The following is a 26064-nucleotide window of genomic DNA, read 5'->3' on the forward strand; positions in this document are numbered from 1 at the left end:
TCACGGGCGTTTTCCGCCTCGCTTAGCTGCGTGGCACGCTACTTCCAGGTTGGCGCCTTCTTGCAGGTGCACACGCGCGACCGCTCGGACGGGGGCATCAGACAACGCGTGGTCCGCCGGACACATCAATGTGTCGCTGCAGGCAGAAGCACGATCCAGTTCGCACCGATGTGATCGAGCGAAAGACGCAACGATACGACTACTTATCTGTCTCACAGCGTCCGGCCATTGACAGTCGCGCGGTTACCGGCAATGCTTGCCGCGTTCTTCCAACGGGGAGGGCAGCGACAAGAACCAATTGTTTAAGGATGAGTGCCGGCGCATGTTTCCTAAGGTACACGGCTGCAGTATGCAGCGTAGTGAGTGTAGGTATCCAGAAAAGCCGTCTCGGCGCCAGAAAGAGTTCTAGCACTCCTTCGCATCGAGAACGGCGAGCGATGCCTCCGACGCCAAATAAGCCACGTCGGAGACTGGAGTGCTGCCTTCTGTATATGTATACTCTCCTCCAACCGTGCCTGGGAACCTGAAAACCACTCACTGGTACGGAAAGCGGACCGTCCGGTATACTGCAGAATGAAGGCTGGCCACGCCCTTCTTCCGGACGGGTAGAATGTATGAAGAGACACAGAAAGAAGACACGAAATAATTCCGCAGAAAACGGAAAGGAAATGAACGAAACGAAAACATGTTTTCTTCATGCTGGCATCATATTAAAACTGCCAGAAATGTCCAACTCTGCCGCCAACTTGAATGCGGCGATCTGTCTCGTGCCTTCTTTGTTCTCGCGTACTGAACGCGCTTTTGTATAAGCGAAAAATACAATGGTTATGTTCGTTATGGCGCACAGTTCTACTAAAACTGTGGCACAAAATCACGCATTTTTTTTTCTTTCTTGTTCTTGCGAAGACATTGTAGGAAAGCGTAGCCTTGCTTTTCTTGCAAACACAGCTCTGCTACAGAACCTAATTTATGACCGCACAAGAATACGACTGGTGCGTTTCGGTTTTTACGTGGAGTTAAGATTGGGTTCACAGCGAGGCAGCCATGTGGGAGTCTGAACGGCTTGACGTATCTTGAGCGAACAGTATAGATAAAAAAAAAAAAAGCTTAACCCAAGGGAAGTCCACACCACGAGAGGTATAATAGCATGCCAAATACAATGAAAAATAAAAGCGTATGGGTTGATAAACCCCGTTTTCTATTTGAAGATGCTTGGATGCGGTCTAAAGAGTGGAGGTCACGCGTCACTGGAACGACCGTTCAAGAAGGTGCCCACATCTGTGGAGCACGCGCGTTTGCAGCCGAGATTGCGTTGCTGCACTACGCAATCTCGATACGGAGGGGCCCTGCAAGCGTTGTTGAGCGATAGTGAAGACCGCTCGTGGCGGGATAGCCTCATCATTTAACGAATCAGTGATAGCACTTAAAAGGAAGCTTTAGCTCGCCCAACTCCAACGCGGCCTATTCAAATACATGTTAAACGTAAGAACGCTTTTCTGAGATAACCCTTGGACCGATTTTAATGAAATTTGTTGCATTTGAGAGAAAAAGTTAAATTCTAGTGACTGTTAGCCGCGGAGTTTGTATTTAGGTTCCGAATTTTGTTCAAAGTATTTTCGAAAATTCGAAAGCTCGAAAAAAATAGAAGCACGAAGTTTACAGATTCAAAGCTCTGCATAAAAAAAGAGATATCTCGGTTCTGTGCTGGATCCATTAGATCATTGAAAGCGGACAAATTCGATATGTCATTTTATATCTCACCTTAATTTGTTACGTTGGTTACAATGGTTCTCCAAAAGCTATATTTACATACTACTAAATTTTTTGACAGTCATGTGTAACATATAAAATTTGTCCGCTTTAGATGTACTATTAGATGCAATTAGATGTACTGTTAGATGCAAGCATCCGAGCTAAAGCTTCCTAACAGGAAGCTTTAGCTCGGTGCTCCTATTTAAATATATGTAAAAGGAGAATTCGTGTTTCTCGACAACCGCTGCACCAAGTTTGGCCAGGTTTAATGCATTTAAAAGAAAAACTTAAAATCTAGTGACTGCTGGTTTCGAATTTTCGATTTAGGTCATAATTTGTTTTACTAAAAATTGGCGAAAATCAAAAATTTTCAAAAAGCAAAACTCTCAAGTTTACAACTCTGTAACTCAGCAATAAGAAATCATACTACAATTCTTTGAATTGCATATAATAGTACATCTAAAGCGGAAAAAATTGGTATGTCACACATGAATCTCAACAAATTTAGTAATATGAAAATACAGCTTTTGTAGAACCCTTGTATACAACGTAGCGAATTCACATAAGATGTAAATTGACATGTCGAATTTGTCCGCTTTCAATGATCTAACGGATGCCGTTTACAGAACCACAATATCTGTCTTTGATGCAGAGCTATTAACTTGCAAACTTCGTGCTTGTATCTTTTTGAAACTTCCAAATTTTCAAAAATCATTTGAATAAAGTTCACGCCATAAATCGATATTCCACTTCATGAAGCCACTAATGTTTAAATTTCTCTCTCAAATGAAACAAATTTCGTTAAAATCGGTCCAGCAGTTATCTCAGAAAAGCGTTTTTGCGTTTTACATGTATTTGAATAGACCGCGTCGGAGTTGGGCCTGAGCTAAAGCTTCCTCTTAAGAAACTTGGTATAGTATAGTTAAAGAAAAGAAAAATATGCGAGTTACTTTTTCAAGTGTTAAACCTTAGAACCGCGTGCGAAACCTTTTGCTCATGCGCATCGGCTGGCTTAATTTCGTGAGCAGAAATGCCAGCCGATAAGTGATTCTTTCGGAACGTGCAAAAATTTTAAAGACGCAGCCACCAACTTTCGTTAATTTCTGCAAGCCCACAGGCGCAACTCGCAAAAGGCTGCCGGAGTTTTGTAAAGCTGGTGGACAGCTGAAGATACACGCGTACTTGTCTATGACACAACACATGTGAAATTGAAGCGAAAAGTTCTATCCCGTCCAGCCAACAGCAATTGTACGCCAGCGCATACCCAAACCCGTCCCATTGCTGAAAACAAACGACGCAGAGAAGACTTAGTGGCGTATTCTTTCTTGGAGCACCGCCGTCAGTACTTACTAAGAAGGGGCCGGCGTGCCGAAGGAGCATGTGGAATCGTGTTCAACTGATGTAGCTGACATTTGCGCCACGCGAGCGCGTGTGTGGACGTTTCATTCGAAGGACATGTGCACGACGTGCACGTTTCCATCTGCCTTTAAAAAGATCTGTGCGTTTTACGGCCATTTTCGTGGCTGCAATGCGGCGAAAGGGCAGCTTAGCCGTGTGTACGTGACGCGGAGCAGTTGATCGGAGATGACGACGGGCCGGAAAAATCGTCGGCACATACGACGCGTGTTCGCTAAAGTAGTTTTTGCAGTTTCTCATAAGATGTGGGCTACAAACCCGTGTTGTCTCTGTTGGCGACGACGGACTTCCAGCGGCACTGTGCGGCAATATGCAAAATATATGGCCGCATAGCACAAATACGACATGCGTACACAACTTTAACTAGTTCGTCCCTTACAATATTGAATAGGGGCAGCAGCATAAATAACTTGGTAATTTTTGAACAGTTGTCAAGAGACGGAAGTTGAAAGTACTAGTAATCATTTCTGCTTCAGCAATGCCGGCGCGACCAAGACGCGGGCGTGTATGGTCCAGTAACTCGATCAATCGGTGCAGTGGTGATGCAGGAATAACTCCGGTCATGTTCAATGCATCGTGTACATATTCACTTTCTCGGCACCCGTAGAACTCCGACCTATGCTAGCACATGCAGCAGAAGTGGTTTCCATTCTTGGGCAGCACACACACAAACGAAACACTAGAAAATAGACAGGACAAGCGCTGGTCTAACAGACAGACAGACAGACAGACAGACAGACAGACAGACAGACAGACAGACAGACAGACAGACAGACAGACAGACAGACGGACGGACAGACGGACGGACAGACGGACGGACAGACAGACAGACAGACAGACAGACAGACAGACAGACAGACAGACAGACAGACAGACAGACAGACAGACAGACAGACAGACAGACGGACAGACGGACAGACAGACAGACAGACAGACAGACAGACAGACAGACAGACAGACAGACAGACGGACAGACGGACAGACAGACGGACAGACGGACAGACAGACGGACAGACAGACAGACAGACAGACAGACAGACAGACAGACAGACAGACAGACAGACGGACAGACGGACGGACGGACAGACAGACAGACAGACAGACAGACAGACAGACAGACAGACAGACAGACAGACAGACAGACAGACAGACAGACAGGCGGACAGACGGACAGACGGACAGACAGACAGACAGACAGACAGACAGACAGACAGACAGACAGACAGACAGACAGACAGACAGACGGACAGACGGACGGACGGACGGACAGACAGACAGACGGACAGACGGACAGACAGACAGACAGACAGACAGACAGACAGACAGACAGACAGACAGACAGACAGACAGGCGGACGGACAGACGGATGGACGGACGAACTATTTACAAGGCCCCGAGAAGCTTTGCCCTAGGTCAGAGCTGCTTGCCGCTCCCATGTGGGGACTGGTAGGCCGAGCCTAATCGCCGCATCGTGGGCTCTCTGGACAGCCCAAGCTTGACGAGAAAGTTCTGCGCTCTGGATGGCAGCGCTCCATTTTTCTTCCGTGATGCGATGGAGGTGGCAGCACCCGTGGAAGCGACTCCTCGGCCGTGCATCGAACGAAGACCCCGTGTGAGAATATTTTATTACCGCGTATTTCTCGACGAAAACAAATACGTTGCATTCAAGATTACCTCAGAGCGATACAAGGAAGTTCTAACTTTCCTTAAAGGTGCAGCACACACGTATTATTTGAAGTGTCAGTTCTTGATGACGTCAGAACACCCGTCCCAGCAGTTCATGGTTCGCGTCTACGACGTTGTTCTGCTGAGCTCGAGGCCACGGGTTCAATCCAGGCTGTAGCGGCCGCAATTCGATGAGAGATAATTTGAAGAACGCTCGTCTACTTAAATTTAAGTGCACGCTTATATATCCAGGCTGGTGAAGATTAATCCAGAGTCCCGTACTATACGGCGTGCCTCATAATCAGATTGTGATTTTAGCATTTCAAACCTAAGAATATGTTAATATACGGCAAGAGCGAAGAGCTTCTGACATATAGATTTTTATGCACATGACAAAATATTTATTTATTTAATCTGCCAGTATGGGTCACGCAATGGGAGAGACGACGTTAACCCATTAGCATCCAGTGTAGTTTTGAAAGTACAGCACCGTTTTTATGTGTAAATGTGTAAACAAAAAGCTTTTTAGTATTCTAATTGACTATGAATGGTCTTGCCAAGACGACAACGTTGTAGTTTTTTTTTTTTACTTGCACGATGTCATTCATATATTCATAGTAAAAATTGGCTAAGTGCTAAATATAGCAACTTCTGCCGCGCGCCCAGCTTATTTCTTTTTATCGTGCTTCGTGAAGTTCATCTTTGTGTGCACGTTTCAGAAAAGAATGCTGTAAATGATGAATGCATGACTGTCACAACTTGGAGTCAACTCGTTAGCTTCTCCTGAGTAGCGGCATAAGGGGGTGGAGTCTGGTGCCTGGCTTTCGCCAATTGCCGTCGTGAACGAGACAAAGGCCTGATGATCAAGCAAAGGGCAGTAATTTAATGCGATTTCTCAACAACAAAACAAACTGGCGTTATTAAGTAGTGATTGTGAATATGTTAGACAGAAAAAAATATGGAAGTGACAATTCCCAAGAGCAAGTGTCACAACGTTAAACAATTACGATGTGCAATCGTAACATGAACAATGAACATCGGTACAAACTACATTTCTAAACAGTAATCGGGAAAGCAAATCCTTAGAGTAAATGACATGCAGCAAACCGGGCGCGCCGACAGTGCGTCCAACCGATGCGGCCCGTAAGTAACCTGAAAGTCGGCGCCTGGCTTCCACGGCAGCTGGCGGTGTTCGGTGGCGGGGCGTGGTGTCGGCAGCTTATTTGCCCGGGAGTTGCTCGGCGTTCGTTTATCGTCCCGGGAGCAGACTGGTCAAATGTCGGATCGGCTCGTTTTTATTAACCTCTCGAGGCGTCGGCGTGTCACCTCTTGCCGTCTAGACATGGATCATATACGCGCACACTGGTTCTCGCCGTATAGTTCAGATTCCACTGGCGGCCGCCTTTACCGCCGGTCAAGTCAATCACACACAAAACAATAGCTGCGGACGAAGACGGCTTCACGTAGGCCGGGCGTGCTTCCCCCGCGGTTCAGACTCTGCTAGCGGTCACCTTCTCCGGTGAACTATATAATCACAAAGAAAACAACAATCACGAACGCTCAACGTGCGCTGGATCTACCAAAGATCACGTTCCCTATCGTTTACGCGAAACGGCGCGGTTCGTAGGCTTGCGGCCCATCTTTAAGGAAGCGATGATTAATAGGCGTGTATACCTAGGAGACGGGGGTGGAGAATTGAAGAAATAATGAGACTTTTGTGTCAATGACATTGCATATACAATGCATCTTTTAGCATCACATGAAAATTAACGAAAGTTTACTTTGTGATGTACGTGGGACATATGTGTATGCTAGAAGGCTATGCTTATTCTCAAAGCACATATCACGGTGTTATTATCAATATTTCGCAAAATAATTTTTGCTGGCTAAAAAGAATCCACTGGTGCTAGCAGGTATAAGGAGAGAATAACGATCACATCAACATAGGTAGCTCAGATTTTTTTATCTACTGGTTCCTTTCTATTTCCGCCGATTAAAATGACAATGCTCTTCTCGTTTATTCGCATTCAATAAATAGCGAACAATATTGCAGTAAATTAGGATAAATAAAATACAAATTAGATATTTTATGAAGATAGTAAAGATATATATATATCTGGCATGCACGATTTCATTACAAATTGCAAAGCAGGCGAAAAAAAAGAATGACAAAAAGCGGTGTGTAATGTATGTTCCACTACCAGACAAGTTGAGCTATAGAATAACAACGGGGCAAACCGCATTCGTGATCTAAAGCCGTCTCATGATAGCTCAAAAACTTCTAAGAGAAATATTACAGAGCCAATCATACCACAGGATCATAATGCAAGAAATCGACTGCCATTGTTAGGCTACCGTTATGTCGAATGTTTGAACCACCACTAAATCAACTGCTGAATATACTCTTTCACGCGTGAATCCGTCGTAAGATATCGCATGTTCGTGTGTATTAGTTGCTATATTAGCAATGCGTGCGTCTGGGAAAGCAGCACCAAAGCTCCTGCATTTTACCTGCCCAAATCATGTCACTTCAATAGCAAGAATACCTTCCCCCCTCAAGAAAAAAAAATAAGGGACGTGCACTAAGATGCTAATTCTGCCATCAGAAAGCTAAAGGTGTCACCATAAAGGATAAGTCGTCCATTTAAAGTAAGCCTTTTCGTTGCAAAATGTTCTAACCTACAGCCTACCTTTGAAGACTTCCATAGTGTTTTGCTCCCCCACAAAGGCTCAGCGACCTTTATAAGGTACACTACAGTAGCGCTCAAAAATAATAAAGGGTAATTCATAAAACATTCACAACACAGTTGCAGTGGCAAAGCACCATTCGTTACGAAAAATCAATAAAATCTGGCTGGTAGATTTCCTTGGGCCCTAATGAAGGTTAAATAACACGCTCTGGCTGTGGGCCACTAATGACCCATAAATCCGGCCGTGCTGCTGCCGTATCAGCTGCACACTCTGTTCCTTCCCGCGTCAGGCGCAAATGCGGTGAGGCTCAGAGCTGCGCATGCCAGCAACGCAGGCTGAGAAATATGGGAAGCCGCTGTATTATCGCTTTAGTGAGAGAAGGAGCAGCCCAGGTTCGGAGACGTCGCCTTGGGCGATCCAAGCCGCTGCGCTCGCCAATCTTTCACAACGAAGCTGTTAAGGGAACTTCTTATGCGGCGCCGCGCTCGGTGTGCATTCACAACGCAACCGGCATTGGTGTCACGAAGTTTTGCTTCGAAATGTTATTGTAAATAATTATAAACGTTACCCTTTCTGCAATTCACACGAATGCACAACACACTGTTTTTTACTAGCCAGCAATATGTAATTTTTGTTTCCCACGTTGTGTTCTATCGGCTTCACATTTGAGGTCACCTGCGGTGGCAATGAGGAGCCAGCAGCGGGTGGGGGCGGCCGCGTACGACATGCGTGGGCGTCGAGTGGAACGTGAAGCTTCAGTAAGAACACGTGGCACACTTCCGAAAAAGTGCGCCAAGTCGCTGATGTATCATGGTTGGCATGCACCTGCGAAGGGTTCTGCGGCCTGAGGGAAATGCGTTTGCCAAAGGATGCGCAGAACGCGACGCGTGCGCGGCACACTCGCCAGCAACGCTGCGGAGCGCGTTATACCGTTGACTGGAATGCGACGCAAATTCGGGTCTGCCATCGTGCTAAGCTATCAAGCGAGTAACTATATCGCTGCGTTTATAAACACTGCGTGCCATCAAAAAAGGGTGCCGGCCCGTACCGGGCCACAATACAGACTCGCTTTCTTTGACCTCTCAGAACGGAGAGAGCGAAAATGCTCCCTAAAAACACTGCACACGTTAACCTTAAAACTGTATAGCCGCACAACAAAGTGATATCCAACGTTTATTTTTCTGATGTGGCGACATAAAGTTGTTTATGTCTTTATTCGGGTCAACGTCTTCCTAATTCGTGCTGCCTTATCGCTTGGGCACCTCATCAGGTAGGCTCATTAGGTTGTGGTTCCACCGCACACACTAATATACAGGAACCTTACGGTTTGGATATCCTCGAACATGAAAGCGCACGGACACCGAGTGTTGCTGCAGGCAGCTATAGACTGCAGGTGCTTCTGGGAAGACTGCGAAAAACGCGTAAAGATCACCTGTGCGCGATAGCACAATGCTAGTGCGTGAACTAAATTACTTGGAGACCGACATTATTTGCGCGAGAAATCCAAGTGCAAATTTGACCATTTACTAGCATTTTGTAATTGCCTTTAAAGCTAATTACCTTATGCCACATATTGCAATTTGCAAATGGTAGCCGGGAAGTTCGCAAGGTGGATACACTTGGAACGCATACTCATGAGGACACCATGTTCGATATATATATTACCCGAACTTTGCGAAGAAATACATTGGCGGTCTACTTCATTTTTTACTTTAATGATTGCAACGGCGATTTGAAATTATGTCGAACGACAGTGCATTTTTACTGGAATTTCGAAAATAGTGACATCCACAGAATTATTTGCAAGCGAATACGACTTGCACTCTCACCGGCTACAATTTGTGAATTGCAATATGCGCCGTAAGATATTAACTTAGAAACTTATTTAAACAATTTCAGTAACTATTTAACTGTGCATTTTCTTTTCTCGTGCGAATATGTAATCCAGCTGAAGGGCTAGAATTCTGCTATATCTACCACAGGTGATTTTAAAAAGATGTTTGGCATTCTCCGCAGAAACATCCAGCATCATTCGTCGGAAAGGGCGCGTCGATAGCATGGGCGATTGTAGTGCATGTTCATCTGCAGTGGGCGTTATTGTTCTCCCGTCACGTTGGAAGCAACAAGGAGACGTGTTTTAGATTATAATGTCGCTATATTGCAAACGAAATAATTATCAGCGTTATCAGCTGAGGGTAGACAATAGTGAAGTGTAATGAAACAGAAATAAAATAATCGAAAAACACTACACACTCTCCAATACATCGAGTGTCAAATACTCTGTGAACCACGAACGTCTCTTCAACGTCTACAATTGATCCAAACGTCAACGTCTTGAAGTCGCGTTACATGCTGCGTCTCGCGCACGTGCCGTTTATATAAGAAAAAGCGTGGCTGGTTATAGCACGTACTATCTACGTGATTGTTAGGCTACCAAATAACGTATACTGGATATCATTCAAGCACCAATCGGTAGGTATATTTTATCTGTGCACACCGTTGGAAAAGTACCACCTACAGTTAGTATATATATTGTTGAAAAATAACTGTTTCTTGAAACTGGTAAAATATTTGAACACAGCGTCAGGCCGCAACGTTGAAAAAAATATTCTATTTAATTAATAATGAATAATTGTTGTATTAATTTGTGTTTTTCAAAGATTTTCTCACATATATATATATACATATGTGTGTATATATATGGATATCACTTGGCATCCAATGTATTCTGTAAGTACCTGACAAAACTTTTTCGACCACACATGAATAGTTGTCCTCCCGGACATCACTACGTACATAGACAGGGACCAAAGGAACGACGAAGACAAGCGTTTGTCTTCGTGGTTCCTTTGCTCCCTATCTGTGTACGCGCTGTAAGTGATGTTTGCGATGGAATACCAACTAGTCCGTGCCCACACCCCGCTTCAGCCCTCCCAGAGGCGTTCTTTTTTCAGTTTCCGTATGACAAACATGTTTTCTCACTTGTTCGAATTACAGTTCATGACTATCATGTTTGTACGTCATATGTTTGCATCTACTCTTCTATTTCCGCATTCAATTTACCCTTAAAATGTGAGCCAATTCAATAATATACTTGTACCGGGTACGAGGTCCCGAAAAACAGGGGCTCTGCACGCCCGCGTGGCGGACGTGTGTGAACACTTATGCGTTAGTATCTGATCTTGCTGGGTGGCGCTTTGCCTCTGTCACATAGCGCCTACTGAGGATATGGTCAACATAGCGAGCAATATGCCCTGATACGTCAGGCAGTCTCGCGAGTTTTTATTTCTGAGCAGTGTTATTGACATATTATGTTCTATCTACGGTCTGTCAATAAAAATATGCTAAACTGTTCCCGCACAGTAATGTGAATGAACAAAATTTCATCTTAGTAACGCGGCCATAGCGCATTTCAGCCTTACACTAATATGCGAAAAATATAACGGATATCCAGCAGAGACATTTGTATAACATCTTCTCAACGTAAAAAATGAGGACTTTTGAATGTACCATAAACGCTATTTTCACGTAAAGTACAGCAATCGCAACCTCCATTGTAGGTATTCAATCTGCAACTGATACATCTAATGTACCTCCAGGCAATGTTCGTGGTTTATATGGTATGTCGCTTTGCGATAAGCGACGAGAAAAAATATTGATATAAAATTAGCGAAGATCCAAAGCACTCGATGACATCAACAACAAGCGTATTTTGAGAGGGCCCGCGGTAACCGAAACGTTCCAATTAGATCCTACGCAAGGACACGCATGATGCGCGCAATTTCTTTTTTACAGCGAAATTGTTTACGCTGACCTTGTGCCGTCGTTGTGTGTAGCCAAGCCTAAAGCTATCAGCAGCAGCGATGGCTCGAGCGTCTTCATGGCTCGTTGGCGCCCCTCGGCGCTACCGCGCGGACGTGCCACTGCTCGCGCGTTCGTCGTCGTCTCCTTCCACAGCTGGTTCAGCTGTCGCACCTCATTACAGCGCAGAACTTCACTTCTGTCATCGCAATGGGGAGGCCGCGTTTACAGGGGTATGAACCACTGCTTAAGGGGCTATGAGCCATTCATTGTCTTACTTGACGGACAGATTTAATTTTGAAGCAATTTAATTTTGAGGAATCGCAAGCGGCAATGCCGGGCGGAGCCTGCTAACCACGCCATCGAGCAAACTCGAGACATCGAACGCAATCCACAACGGCGGACTGCGGGCATACCGTCACGGACGTCGTTCTCTCCGCCGCAGCCGAACGTGTGCGTAATTTCATTGAGAAACACAAAAGAAGTGTCAATCGTCAAACCAATGCAACCAATCGTCAAAACGATTGCAGCACCCGCATCTCCAGTGGCGAGCCTTGCGCCCAGTATACAGAGCCTTGGATCAGTGGTTCCGCACATCCCATCCCAGCTACAAGTATGGGAAGGCAACGAGTAGTGCCGAGGAAGAAGCTGCCGACGGCGAGCGTCAGCGAGAGTTTGCTCGTGAACGTTCTCGTCGTCGTAGGGCATGCTGACCACGCGAAGCACGTAAAAGCGAAAATGAGGTGAAATAATGGTGAGACGAAAATTGACAATATAGAATGCTTGCCAAGTTTGACTTGCATGGTCTAAAACTCGGTGTGACTAACAGCTTCGCTGTTCGCCCATTTTCCCGGACTGGAAGGTGTGTTAATTTTTTTAAATTCTTGACGGATAAACACGCTATAATTACAAGGAATCTTTGCTATATACAGCCTCGTTGTAAGAAAACTAACAAGTTCTGCTTTGTACTGAAGCTCCGTTCGAATGCGCTGAAATGCGTTCTATTTGTTCGTATACGAGCGGCACTTGCAAATATCATCAACACATGAAGGCTGCGGCAACCTCATATGCATACTACCGTGTACTTATCCTTGATCAAATATTCGGAAACAGCAGGATATCACTCTTGTCTCATAGAATACACAGCAAATGACAGATCATGTTTACTTTGTATCGGAAACCATAAACATTTATAAAACATACCACTCTCGTGCGTTTAATCAATCGTCTACCTATAACACTTTTCGTTCTTTACTATGCACCTGAATATTTCATACAATGGAAATATTATTTTTGCTGTTTCTGAGGCATTTAATTCATCACCAATTCCATTTTCTCAATTTTGCGAGTTTCTGGCTTCCCCTGTAAACAATCCGCGATTCCTTCCCAGCATGCCACTTCAGCCCTGAAATGTTTTCCGCCAGCCCCCTGCTTGCGCCGCCCAACGGTTGCACGCCATAGCCAACAGCCTGAATCCGGTGGGGCGCTCGGTGGGGTGTTTAACAGTTTCTGTACAGTTAGAAAGAACTAGGTACAGCCTAGGCTATTTAACGCTCGAAGCTTTGAAAATCTAATACTGTAATTAAGGATCGACATTCATATGGCGGTGTGCCACTCCACTAGGACGCCTAGTACACGATGAGCTTTAACAATACAGACTCTCTCCATGAAGAAGCAGTGACGTAAAGCACCACGTGAGGCCACTAAGTGAGTTTAGGTGAGTTACGGCCTCGCTTGCCGGGTTTTTAACCGGTGAACTCGGGCTAACGTCGTCATTGTGTTTGTTCGCCGTTCGCGAAAACCGTTCTGCCCACACATAATCCGAGCGAACGGGCCACCTACCTCGCAGGCTTATAGAATTATGCATTTGGTTTGTTATCATGTCGTGAAAACAGCTATTGCGGAACAATAAATTTTTAGGTCGTGCCAAAGCCCGCCTGATGGAACGAGAAGAAAGCTAAGCCTTGGAACTTTGTAAAACCTTTGGTGCATTCCAATAAATACCATATTTTTTTTTTCACGCGAGATTTCCCACATCCCGAAAAAAAAAATTATTGCATATTTGCACGGTTCTTCCTCTCATATATACCTCAAATTTCGCACGCACTTCAGTGAGCGTTTTCGGCTGCCCAAAAATGCACAGCTCGTGCATGGATGTGGGCACTGGCGTATGGAATCTATAACCTCCGAACATTTTTATTGATGGGCTGTGTGATAAGTTAGTGTTAAAAAACTGTGCTTTCCCATAAGTACCCTGCCTCTTTCCAGCTCCCGAGTTGCGCTGGTCATTGATATATCTAATTGCTGGACTTACCTGCATTAACCGATAACGCGTGTTTGCAACCCAAACTTACCATTGATTTTTTTTTCGCACTGACCACTCTCGGCTGCACCGAGAGTGACACAGCCTCGAGGTGAAAAATCACTGCATCGAAGCAATGTCTGCATTTGTATTTCGGGTTACCAGCATAACGAGCTGGCAACGATAACTATAGAAGGACTGCCCTTTAAGCGCAGACTTATCTCGCGTCGATAATATTAACAATATCAGCAGAACGACTTATGCTGTTTCCCTGGTTAGACCTGTGGGCGTCATGAGAAAAAATTGACTGTAGAAATCATGACATTTCAACAAGCTACCGCCATTGTCATCCGGCTACAGACTCTAGGGTGAACTGGCGACGTGCTGATGAGACAGGAATTACACTTTAGCAGGGAAGAAGTTTTGGCGTGTTCGTAGTTCGATCGTAAACTGGGATACATAGCGCATGAACGACACACTGACGAAGCAGGAACACGGGACGAGCGCTAACTTTCAACAACTGCTTTCTTGCAGCTTGTAAGCGTTATATATACTCACTGGGAAGCCACTGAAACAGACACACCAAAGGGTAGCATGGTGCCTTCACGTCACATTTTCCACAATGGTTAGCCAGATGCCCATCTATTCCACTTTCGTGTGGGAACTACTACGTGGGCCAGACGGGCAGATGTTTAAACGTGCGTTTGGCGGAGCATAGTAATACAGTAGAGAGCATCGCAATAGATTGGCATCTGGCTGCCCATTGCAGAAAATGTGATGTGAAGGCACCATGCTACCCTCTCTTAAAACAAACTGTTGTTGTCCATCCCCACAGGAATAACATAAAAAGGGAAGTTGCCGAAGCAGCTGCGATAGCTAGAGCAGGTGCCGATTGTGTTAGGACGCCGTCTATTCTTATATCTAAGAAAGAGCTTGAATTTTGTGGCATAGTAGTCACATGACTGCTTTTCCTTTTCGTCTTTCCGTTCAGTGTGCCTGTTGCAGTGGCTTCCCAGTAAGTATACATATGCTTACCAGCTGCAATAAATCAATAGCTGAAAGTTAGCGCTGATCCCGTGTTCCTGCTTTGTCCTTGCGTCGTTCTTGCGCTATGTATCTGAGTTTACGAGGAATTACAGCTATAGCACCACGTGTAAAAAATTACCTTCGAAGATAGGCGGGTACGATCTGGGGAAATCATCCCCTTTTGATGATAAACTTACCTTCACTATTGCAATCAACGTGTTTTTTTTAATTGTTTCTCATTTCCCCATCTTGGGCTCAATACTATCGCTTAGAGACACTTCATGGACAAAGTTTCAGGACGACATTTTGTACGCCACCGAGGGCGGGCAGCGTCAACGTGTTCGACGAGCGTTGGTCGCCAACCGTCGTCCCTCGTGTAAAGAGAACGCACTCGTGCCGACTACGCGAGGGCGACTCCCAGTCGGCACGCAGACTAAGCGACTAGCAGGGCGAGGTCTACTCAACTGCCTTCGGAGACGTTACAGAGGCGCGCCTATTCACCACGCTCATCATTGTTAGTCTATACTTGGTCTGTGAGCTGTCAAAAGAAGACCTGCGAAAACCTCTATACTGCCATCTGACAATTTCTCTGAACTGCGGCAAGCGCATAATTTCTGCCAAGGAAACTCGATCTTTGGCACTTGAGCAGCAGGAGTGAATGAATATAATTAACATCCTAAGAAGTATTCAGCGGCGAAGGAATGCGAAGCCAACGCAGCCATCTCTATAGGTGACTCGGACCGTTATAATGCAAGGATTCCTTTCGCTTCATTCTTTTCTTATCATGCGCCGCTGACAACGCAAGAAAGAACATATCATTGAAACAACATCACACCGACCCTGGTCGCACTGACAGCGTCGCCTCGTGGATACGCAGAGGCGTGGCCCCGAGAAATGCCAGGTCTGGCCGGGCGCGTTGTTTTGGAGAGGAAGCCCGCACTGAAGTTCTTTCAACGAGGGTTTCCTCTGAGCAAGTGCACGCACATTTTGTTACGCAGTGCCAAGGAACGCACGCACACGCACAATAACGAACATTTAGCCACCAACTGCCAGAATCGAATACGCATGTAAGAGACACATTAACAAACTTCATACAGTTTTCACATATATGTACAGACGGTGGCTGCTTTTATTCGGCTACTCATCAGTTCGACAATTTGTCACGGAGGAAGCACGTACTTCGACCAGGGAGTTTTTGACGTAATATCGCCACACTGCCGCCGCCTCAGTTTCTCCAAGCTTTGAAAGCAGGGGGCGTATTCTCGGACGGTCACGTTTGGACAATCACTTTCAGTGGAGGCTGATTGGCTGCTTGAGCAAAGTTGTGCAACGCGCCACCTCAGGCGAAAATGATGGGGTCGTCGAAAGTGATTGTCTGACAATACGTCCCCAATTCGCAGCCTTGATTTCAGAGCTTAGTTCCCGAGCTTTGCTCACAAGAATGCTGAAGCATCAACATCGCTTGAATGTCGCTTACTGGAGCGCTGTTCCTACAACGTTTGACCGCGGTATGCACGAGCTGCAATAGTATAGTTACCTATAGGGCCACCGCATAGTGTTTTTTTTTTGTTGACGAGGCTTCACTTTAGAAAAAAACCTTTTGAGGCACGGTTTTCTAGCGGTCATCACATAGCCGTGACAAAGTGTATACGATCGATACGGCTGGGTGATTTTCACGGAGGCCACAATGTTCAATTTCAATCGTAATGGATACTTCCTCAATGTCTATGGCCACAGCCCAATTGAACTGACGCTTCATGTCCATGCCGTAGCCACAGAGGGAGAACTGAGAACTCGACAAGCATTCAAACAGGCACGCATCAAAGCTATAGAAATTGATGGTTGCCGAGTCCCTCTTTCCCACAAGACGAGGGGCTGATGCTGGCTGGTATACTGAAAACCCTGTACCCGCGTTATCTGATGAAACCAACCTTGACGCATTCACAAAGTTTGCGTGTGAGACACAGTCGGCACATAACTGGAACGGGAGGCAACATGAGCTTTTTTGCAACGCTGCAAAGATGCACTTTTCAATATTGTCGAATGCCTCGAATGCCTTTGAAGTGCGCGTCAACTCTTCGCGCTCTCGTGTGTCAGCGCCGCTTGTTACCCCATTTGGACGTTACTGACACATTTATCGCTATATACAGATGGTTACTTGCGGTGTTGCTGCCGAGGCTATTGGGCTGGCAGTCCCTGAGTGCCGCTGTCCGGAGGGCAAAGCGCGCTGTGCCTTCGCTGATGAGTTGGCCATTGCGTGAGCACGAGAGACGAACACGTGACAGCACTCCTCGCACACTGTGATGCTTTCCGGGAGCACCGCGTGTCGCATAAAGGCATGATGAAATCATCCTCGCTGCCAGTTGTCAAACGATTACTTGATCTATGCGTTAAAGCATCAATAGTACCTGGCCACGCACAGACATGAACATTTACATGTTATGAGATGTCACTGAAGATTCCTGACATTTTCATGTTGACGTGTGTGCGCGTGTGTGTGCCAAGAATAATAAAAATCAGTGTATCGAGCACTGTACTTGTGTTCTCGAATGGAACCAATGCTATCATGTTCTAACAAAAGCGTCGGATATTGGTGTGTCTTATCCATGCTCCTGCAAAGGGGAAGCTGGACATTTGGAACGGCTAGCTGACGTGCGTGCAAACGCACCCATGTGGGCTCCATCAACCCGATCTCTCTCACTGAATGTCCCTCGTGTAGGGTTAGCGTGAGCCTGGCTCGCGGTTACCGCAGCGTTCCATGGACGATATGGAAACGGAGCTTTGGTCATCAGTAAGCATGGCGAGCTGATAATGATTTTGTCGACGCTTATTCATATCATTGTGTGCTGTTTCATACCGGGAATCTGCCACCAAAGAAATATCACTCTGAATAAGACGAGATTCTAATGCAAAGTCGATAAAATCTAAATGAGTGTAAAAACCGAAACACAAGTAAAATCCGTAGAGGCGAAGCGAAAACCAATAATATTTAATGGAAGTAATGCAACAGAACGAGCGGGGGGGGGGGGTAAAAAGGAGAGGAATGCATTGCGGCCTGAGAGTACTTCTTTGGTGATCGCGTAACTCGCCTAATACGCCGCGTTCAATCTCATGCACGAAGTAGTATAGAATATACCGCTGCTGCCCACGCAACTACCTTGACGCGCACTGGCACGGGAAACAGGGAGTAGCTAATGGCGTAGCATAAAACATGCATGTTGACGGCGTGCAAATAGAGGAAGCGTATGTTTATACGACACGCCCGTACACGATAGAAATTTCCTTTGCAGCAGCGGGGAGCGTTATCAGTGCGGCCATCAGCGGCCATCGTCGTGGTCTTCCTAGATAGCGGGCGGACTGCATGTCAGCGAGTCATGCCGAGTTTGTGGAGAACTGTCGGAATTGGATTTAGGAATGGCGCGCAGGAAGGCGATGAGAGCCGTGGACGCGCCCTCCTTTGTAGATAATCACACAGCGCATGCAGCTGTCATCAACGTGCAGCAGCAGCAGCAAACGACTTTATTGGGGTCCTGAGGAGCTAAGCGGGGGCCTGCAGGTCTCTACCCAGCCGCTGGCTAGTCCCATGTCGGAACAGAGAGGCCATGCCTCTCCGCTCGTTCACGGGCCCTCTGGACAGCCAGGAGCTGGACGTCCTGTCTCGGGTCTGTGATGGCCTTCGTCCAGTCTTCTTCTGTATTAAAATCCTGTAACACAGGGCACTGCCAGAGCATGTGATTTAATGAGCTAAATTCAGTGCCGCAATCTGGGCAGAGTGGATCGATGTCCGGGTGGAGCTTGTTCAAAAAGCCCCTAGAGGGGTAGGACCCCGTCTGGAGCATGCGAAGCGTGCTAGCTTGTGGCCTGTTAAGCTTATGATGGCGGAAAGGAAAACTCTGCCTATTCCCTCTGTAATGAGAGGTGATTTCATGAAAGGTAACCAGTGGATCACTGTGGACGAGCTCTCCCGAACTCACCCGAGACACCATCCCGTCGTGGCATACGAAACCTCGCGCACGGTCGTGGGCTATCTCATTGGGGTTCAGGTGACCCGGTAATACGTCTGGTCCCATGTGAGCTGGGAACCAAACTATGTGGTGAACAATGTCAGAGGGGTGTTTGCCGTTTAGAATCCTGGCTGCTTCTTTGGCTATCAATCCCGATGCGAACGCTCTAACGGCTGCTCGGGAGTCCGTGTACACCGTAGTGCGTTTTGAGTCCAGTAATCCGAGAGCTATAGCAGCCTGTTCCGCCACACCGACCGAGGAGGTTTTCAGCGAGGCTGCTGAGAGGAGTTCTCCCCTGTCATTGACTATGGCTACGGAGAACTTGTTGGCACTGGCGTGCCGCGCCGCGTCAACAAAGGTCTCCGTTCCGGATATGTTCTTTAAGAAAGTTCTAGCCCTCGCTAACCTTCGACCTTTATTGTGTTGGGAGTCGACATTTCTTGGAAAAGGGTCTACAATAAAGGAGTTCCTTGTCTGAATATCAAGTTGCGTGATATTTTCCTGATTGAAGCTAGGACGGAGGCCTGCCGCATCCAGAAGTCTTCTGCCTGCTTTGGAGTTTGATAATCTAATAATTTGTGCTGATCTTTGTGCTTCTATTAATTCCGAAGTTGTGTTGTGTACTCCCAATGTCATGAGTTTCTCTGTGCTAGCCGTGACTGGCACGCCGATCACCTTTTTGATACTTTTGCGCATAAGCGTGTCTAATTTATCCATTTCTGTTTTCGTCCAATTGAGGGCTGCGACTATGTAAATGACATGGCTGATGAGCAAAGCATGGTGAGCCCTAAGGAGTATATCTTCGCCTATGCCACCTTTCTTGTTGGACACTCTCATGATTAATCTAATAATGTTTTCAGTTTTCGTGGTGAGTTGGGCTATAGTCTTAGCGTTGCATCCCTTTGAGTTTATTGAAAGCCCTAGTATTTTGATAGAGTCTACTCTCGGGATGGTGTGCCCATCTCTGGTACGATCAACGTGCAAGAAAGTTTTTTTCAGCCGCGGAACAATTTGTCGCAGACCAACGCACCTACAAGCGCTTCCCTCGAGTTGCGTGGACGGCGTAAAGCTGTCATGGTGCAAAGATGCAAAATCAAAGTGAGTTTTCAATGCTTCAATTCCAGGGATCCGTCAGAACTAAAGATGTTAGTGTACGTCGAGTGTGACATTCACATGATGCTTTTGGATATAGTCGTGAAGTATCTCAATTTTATCTCAAATTTATCTTACATATGCATACATACACTTCTACATAGGTTCACATTTTCAAATTTTTTGTCGGTTGTATTGGCAACCGGCCACTTTTTAAATTAAGATTCGAGTAATATCCACCGAAGTTTGGATACTGTTTTCTATAGGTCTACAATAGACAAGAATCGTTGTCAACTGTAGACGTCAGTTAGACCTATAGACATATCGTCAATTGTCTATAGAAGCAGTAACGGATTGCGGAAGGTGCTAAATGAGTACTTCCTTTAAGACGAAGCTCTAGCTCCGGCCCAACTCCGATGCTGCCAATTTAAATACATGTAAAACGCAGAAACGCTTTTCTCAGATAACCACGGGGCCGATTTTAATATAATTCTAATTAATTCGTCGCATGTGACAGAGAATTTTAAGTTCTAGTGAGTGACAAAAACGGAATTTTCATTAAGGACCTGAATTTTTTAACAGGAACTTTCAGAAATAGGTAAGCTTTAAAAGAAATGGAAGCACGAAGTTTACAAATTCGTAGCTTTCACTGGGAACAGATATCGCAGTTCGGTAAACTGCATTCGTGAGAGCATAAAAATGGGACAGATTTGATTTATCAGTTTACATCTTACCTGAATTTCTTACATTGTTCACAAGGGTTTTACATAAGTCCTACTTACATATTAGTGGCATATGCGAGAGCCACATAATATAAATCAATTTTGTCCGTTTGAGATATACTATTATGTACTGTTTAGAGAATTGTAATATCATTTTTCATTTCTTAGTTACGCAGTTGCAAACTTCATAGTTTTCTTTTCAGAAAATTCCCGATTTTCAACAATTATTTTTTTTATTGACGGCATAAATGAAGATGTCGCTACCAACAGTCACTAGATTTTAGGTTTTTCTTTGAAATGCAACAAGCCTCATCACATTTGGTACCTTAGTTGCCGAGGAAAAGCTATTTCTCCTTTCACATGTATTTAGATAGAAGCTACCGAGCTCAAAGTTATGTGTACTCTCTTTACGGCCGCAAAAGCCACATTCGGTAGCGTCGCTTGTTACACACGTAATTGTTCGTGTTGTGTGGAAGTAATGAATTGGAAAACCTTGGAGACGGGCAGACATCCATGCATGTTAAATTCACTATACGCATGACCGCATTTTCAAGAGAGAGAGAGACAGAGAAGTCATAAGGGAAAGGCAGGGAGGACAACATTTTCAAAGCACCTCCAAAACTACTCGCCATTCAAAGCGAGGTGATGGCTCAAATTGCAACACGCTCATATCCGACGAGTACGGCACTGGGCCCGTATACTGACGCACGAAAGCACTTACGCCAGGACTGTTTGTAAGAGCAGATTCTAGACAATGTGACGACGGACATATTATTAGCCAAGGTGACCGGCTAGTTGCAAGCTGTCTTGCGTACGACAATATTTGCGAATTAAATTGTGCATTTTTAAGCGCCAAGACCACGATCTGATTATAAGGCACCCCGCAGTGGGGGCCTCCAGATTAATTTTGACCCTCCGGGGCTCTCTTGCGTGCTAGTGAATCGAGGTATTCTCTTCTCTCTCTTTCTTGTCTACGCTTCCCCATTCTCCTCCCCAAGTGTAGGGTCGCCAACCTCGCACGTCCTTGGTTAATTTAATTTCACTTTTCTCTCTCTCGCCCCATTGAAATGCGGCCGCCGCGGCACGCATCGAACCTGAAACCTCAAACTAAGCAACGCAACTCTTAACCACTAAGCCATATACCGCGGCGGGTACTTGGTGCATTCAGCGCCTGAGCCGCGTAATCATATTGTTAACGGCCACTGCTTATCGTCGTTATTCTTCCACGTACGTGTTGCGACGGGATTCAGGCTCTACCAAAGCTTCATCTTTGAATTGACTTCTACAGCACAACACCGTCCGTGTTGTTTCTTATTGCGATGTGCAAGTCAATTGAGAGGTGATTCAAGACCAACTAGCCTGGTTGTCAGTTCTGTTATCTACCAAAGCTGACCACTTTCGCTGGGGCAGAGCAATTTCCGGCAGCTTCTGCAGGGCAGCTGGCAACACTCCTGCCATTTCACGCGCTTGAGTGGAAGAAGGTATACTGACCCCTCCCGCCGACGCCTGCAGCAAGACCTGAACGCTTTTCTCACCGGGACAAGCTGTGGTCCGAAGAAACACTATGTGTACTATACCGAGACCACAGCCGCAGGGTGTGCGCATATATAGGCAACCCACAGAGCAGGGCTCCAATCCGCAAAACTTCCTGTTCGTTATTCGCCATTGGCGGCATTCACTAATACTTCCGTCATTTTGACTGACTTTCCTTTGCTCTTACGAATATCATTACGTTAAAACATTTTTTGTGAATATTCATACACGAGCTGTGTGCGTTTTGCTATCCGCCGGTTAGAATGAGAATCACCGGTAGTGCGCTCTGAAAACTTGCTGCAAAGTATTAATGCATTCAAAATTTATGGACGCTGCCAGCACGGTGGAGCATAACATATGCGTAGGTATGAGCTCGTTAGTTCACGTCGCGCCATGCCATTGGCGCCTTGTCTTTCTGCCTGTATTCTGTGAAAAGTGAGGGCAGGACATGCGGTATCTCCATGACATCTCGTTTTACAGAGCCACTACAGTTGTGATATGGCGAGCGGTGCGATCCTATATGCACTCTAATATGCGGCGCTCAAATTGCACAACGACTACTCGAGAACGCTCAGCAAGATGGCGAGTCGTCCCGGGGTAACATCGGCGCTGCACGCAGACTCAGTATTCACGATAGAAAAACAACTTTGTTACGCTAGAACTATTTGTGATCCCTAGCCATTGCTGATGTTCGACATATTATCGGCGAAAGCGGCCGGCTATAGGGATAACTTACGCACTACACATAAACGCTTTGTTCATTCGGTCGACACTTGCTTTAGGTTTCCTCCGAAGCTTCTTTCAAGCGCGTTACGTGGATGGTGTGCCAGTACACGTGCTGTTTTTCCATCACGCTGGAATAGCGGTATTTTATGATCTTCAAGTAGCCCGACGAAGGCAAACAGTGTAGGTCCCGAAGATAGTGGAATATATATATTCATACGAAAGCCATATATAGGAGATATCGAAACGCACTTATAGGCTATAATGCTCAAGCGTGCTCCGGAGTACACTTTAAGGGCGTCCGGCTGCTGTGAACAGGCATTAATTTACGGTGTGCTGCGTCCAACCAGCGCATGGATACTAACTAATATACGCAAACGCCCGTCTCGACTCGTGACAAGATGGCGCTTTGTGTGTGTGTGTGTGTGTGTGCGCGCGTGCGTGCGTGCGTGTGTGTGTGTGCGTGTATGTGTGTGTGACGACAGAAGTCCGCTCCTTTCAAGAATAGTTATGACAAGAAACCGAGGAAAAAAAGGAAAAGAAAGGTCCCATCAATTTCGCTCGAACCCATATACGGCAAAATTTGCATCAGAAGTGCACGCATGTTTAAGATATCCTTGCCGTTGTGCCGGCCTTTTCACGCCGCTTCGGTGTGACTTCCGCCGTTTAAGCCGTGGATCAATGCGAGCATAGGAAAAAAGCTGAAGTAGATTCATTAAGCTGGGCCGGAATAATGCAGGGATTCGTGTGGCTCGATTTTATTCCGTTCACGACCGGCCCATTCTGGCGAGAGCCGCCATCTCGAACCATGCACACGCGGAAAGCAATGGCAGTGAAACAAAATCATTGCGTTGTACTGACTCAGAATTTGCATGACGAAAGTAAACGCGGACGAAACACTCACGTCACATATGACGTCGATCGGATCACTCCGTGGCATTATTATTATCACTTGATTTGACTTGAAAGCACATAAACGAGGGCGAATCAGAGTTTTTGACCCTATTCCTTTTTTTCCCAACTTACGCCTGTAAATGCCAAGTCAGCATATCCATTCCCAAAGGTGGACGTTTCTTCGACCGGCCCGACCTTATGTGACAGGCGGCACAGCGCTGCTCGCACACATCCACGGCGTGCGAGCAACGAAGTGTGGCAATCAGAATCGCCGACAAGCTCCGCTCATTTCACTGGGAGAGTCGGTACCGCCCACCATACAGTCGGGATCTCGCCCCTAGTGATTTTCACGTTTTCGGTCCGCTGAAGAAGCTCCTGGTATAGTACAGCGATTCACGTGCAACGATGAAGCCAAGACAGCAGTGCGACGATGGCTCCACAGCCAGCCGGACGAATTATACCAAAGGGGCATCTCAAATTTAGTGCTGCGATGAGAGAAATGTTTGAACCGGTGTGAGGACTATGTGGAAAAATAGTGTAAGGTACGTAGAGTGGTACGTATATTTACAATTACCTGTATGTACCTTATTTGGTTAATAACAAATACGGGCAAATAATTTCTGATTTGCCCTCGTACACATGGCGGTAAAGGTAAAGCGAGGAGCAGGCTGGTAACTGCCGCCGTAAAGGGCACAACGCTTGCCTGTACTCTTCAGAAAGGAGGTGTCAGAAACATAGACAGGGAAGATAGGAAGAAGGGGAGGAAGGAGGAAAGGAAGAGCAAGACGACAAGTCTCAAAAAATAAAGCACAGAGTATACACGTCACACACAGTATAGGGCCGGCCACTGCAGATCGCGCTACTAAAGCATGCTACAATAGAACTCGGCAAGCGTTCCGAAGACAGAAGTATCGAGAGCAACGTATCGAAACGTGGCTCTCTTTCGCTGGCGGCGACACAACGCCAGTCACTCACGTCTTGTGTCACGAATATCACTTCAACGAAAGACTTGCCGATGGTTGTTGCCAGGCTAAGTCCGCCTGTATTTGTAGGCTTAAATCCGGACAGTGATTTGGCTTTCAGTCATATCGTGAATCGCTTGCCCATCCAGCAGTATACCTGCTGACGCATGATCCCGTAATACGCAATGCGCACGCTCAAATAGCGGTCCGTGGTGCAAATACAGGGCCGCGATTTTGCAGGACTGCTTGCTCCTCGATTTTACGCCACTCTTATCATGCCCCGTTCACGGCCGGCTGATCCCGTTGATAACGCGGGCGGAGCGTCTCTCTGGCCACTATACGCAGCGCGAAAAGCGTGAAAAGAAATAGCGTAAGGCATGGTTACGAAATTGCTGCTAAGCTTCGCATTATACCGTGGTCTGTCTGACCGTGTGGATTAAGAACCCGGCTTTCGGACCGAACGGTTGCGAATCACACAAGCCACTTAGAAAGGGTTCCTACTTTAGCAATGCAGGATCCACCTCCTCCTGTGCTGACTTTGGCTCGTCATATTCTGACAGTCGCATTGTAAAGGCAACGAACCGTTTCAATTTATATCAGTGTAACTTATTAGCCAGCGCGACGACTCTATAATACGAAGAGAGTGAAAATGCTGGAGCCCTCTGCATGACTCGATCAATAAATATAGTCTCCAGATTGAAGGACATAAACGGATTTCATTCGCAAGAACCCAAACTTTGCTACGTGTTCTCGCTGACCCAAGCGGACTGCGCGCTCATGCAGGCGCTTGCATCCCCCAATCCGAAACACGTATGTCTAATATAAACTGATTTCTCGTCTCCAATAAAATTCGTTCAGTAATGTCGAGCGTACGATGCGATGGCTCAGTTTAAATGTAAGTGCTTTTCGAGCAAGGCTCCTCCCGCTTCGGAGCGAAAGGTTTAGTTTCACAGCGGATGAGAGTAGTACGAAACGGCTACGGGATTGGTTAGGCGTCAGTGTACAGAAGGAGGAGCTCTCTCACGTGCCACCAAATCCGGCTCGCACGATCCTCAAAGAAAACGAGCGACCAGCGCTTTCTTTGAGAATCATGCACCACGTACCGATACGAGGCGAAAATTTGTGCTTCAAGAGGCCGACGCTTACGACAACACCAGGAAGCACAGCGCCGAGCAACCTGATGGGCGAGCTGGAAAGAGCCAGCGGCCGCGCGAACTTCAGCGCAGGTGTGCGCGCGCCCGGCGGCTCTCGTCACACCGCCATTGCGAGGCTTCGTCAGCATCGTCGAGTGCAGTGTGGAACTCGGCTTCACAGTCGCCATGCGTACACTGGGTGCCTCTCACCTTTATGACGCTCACGGTGACCTGGTCGTCGGCGCTGGAGCGTAGCATCCGTTCGGCAAGCATCGCCCACGCTGGGGCGCGAGCTTACACCGTGGGCGCGAGACACGCTCCGACGGCGGCGAATCGCGTCGTCTGCTG

The 26064-nt window shown here is 46.5% G+C and overlaps 1 protein-coding gene across 1 annotated transcript in view; it reads right to left on the minus strand.

Moving 5' to 3' along the window:
- Awh (LIM/homeobox protein arrowhead) overlaps positions 1 to 26064 on the minus strand; it is a 240883-nt gene extending 214819 nt beyond the window's left edge. The window contains exon 1 of the mRNA XM_070528491.1: positions 25927 to 26064. Within this exon, the coding sequence (XP_070384592.1) occupies positions 25927 to 25989 (63 nt within the window). The 5' untranslated portion in view covers positions 25990 to 26064. The remainder of the gene's footprint in view (positions 1 to 25926) is intronic.

This window comes from Dermacentor albipictus, unplaced genomic scaffold (assembly GCF_038994185.2).
Source record: "Dermacentor albipictus isolate Rhodes 1998 colony unplaced genomic scaffold, USDA_Dalb.pri_finalv2 scaffold_12, whole genome shotgun sequence".
Classification (NCBI taxonomy): domain Eukaryota; kingdom Metazoa; phylum Arthropoda; class Arachnida; order Ixodida; family Ixodidae; genus Dermacentor; species Dermacentor albipictus.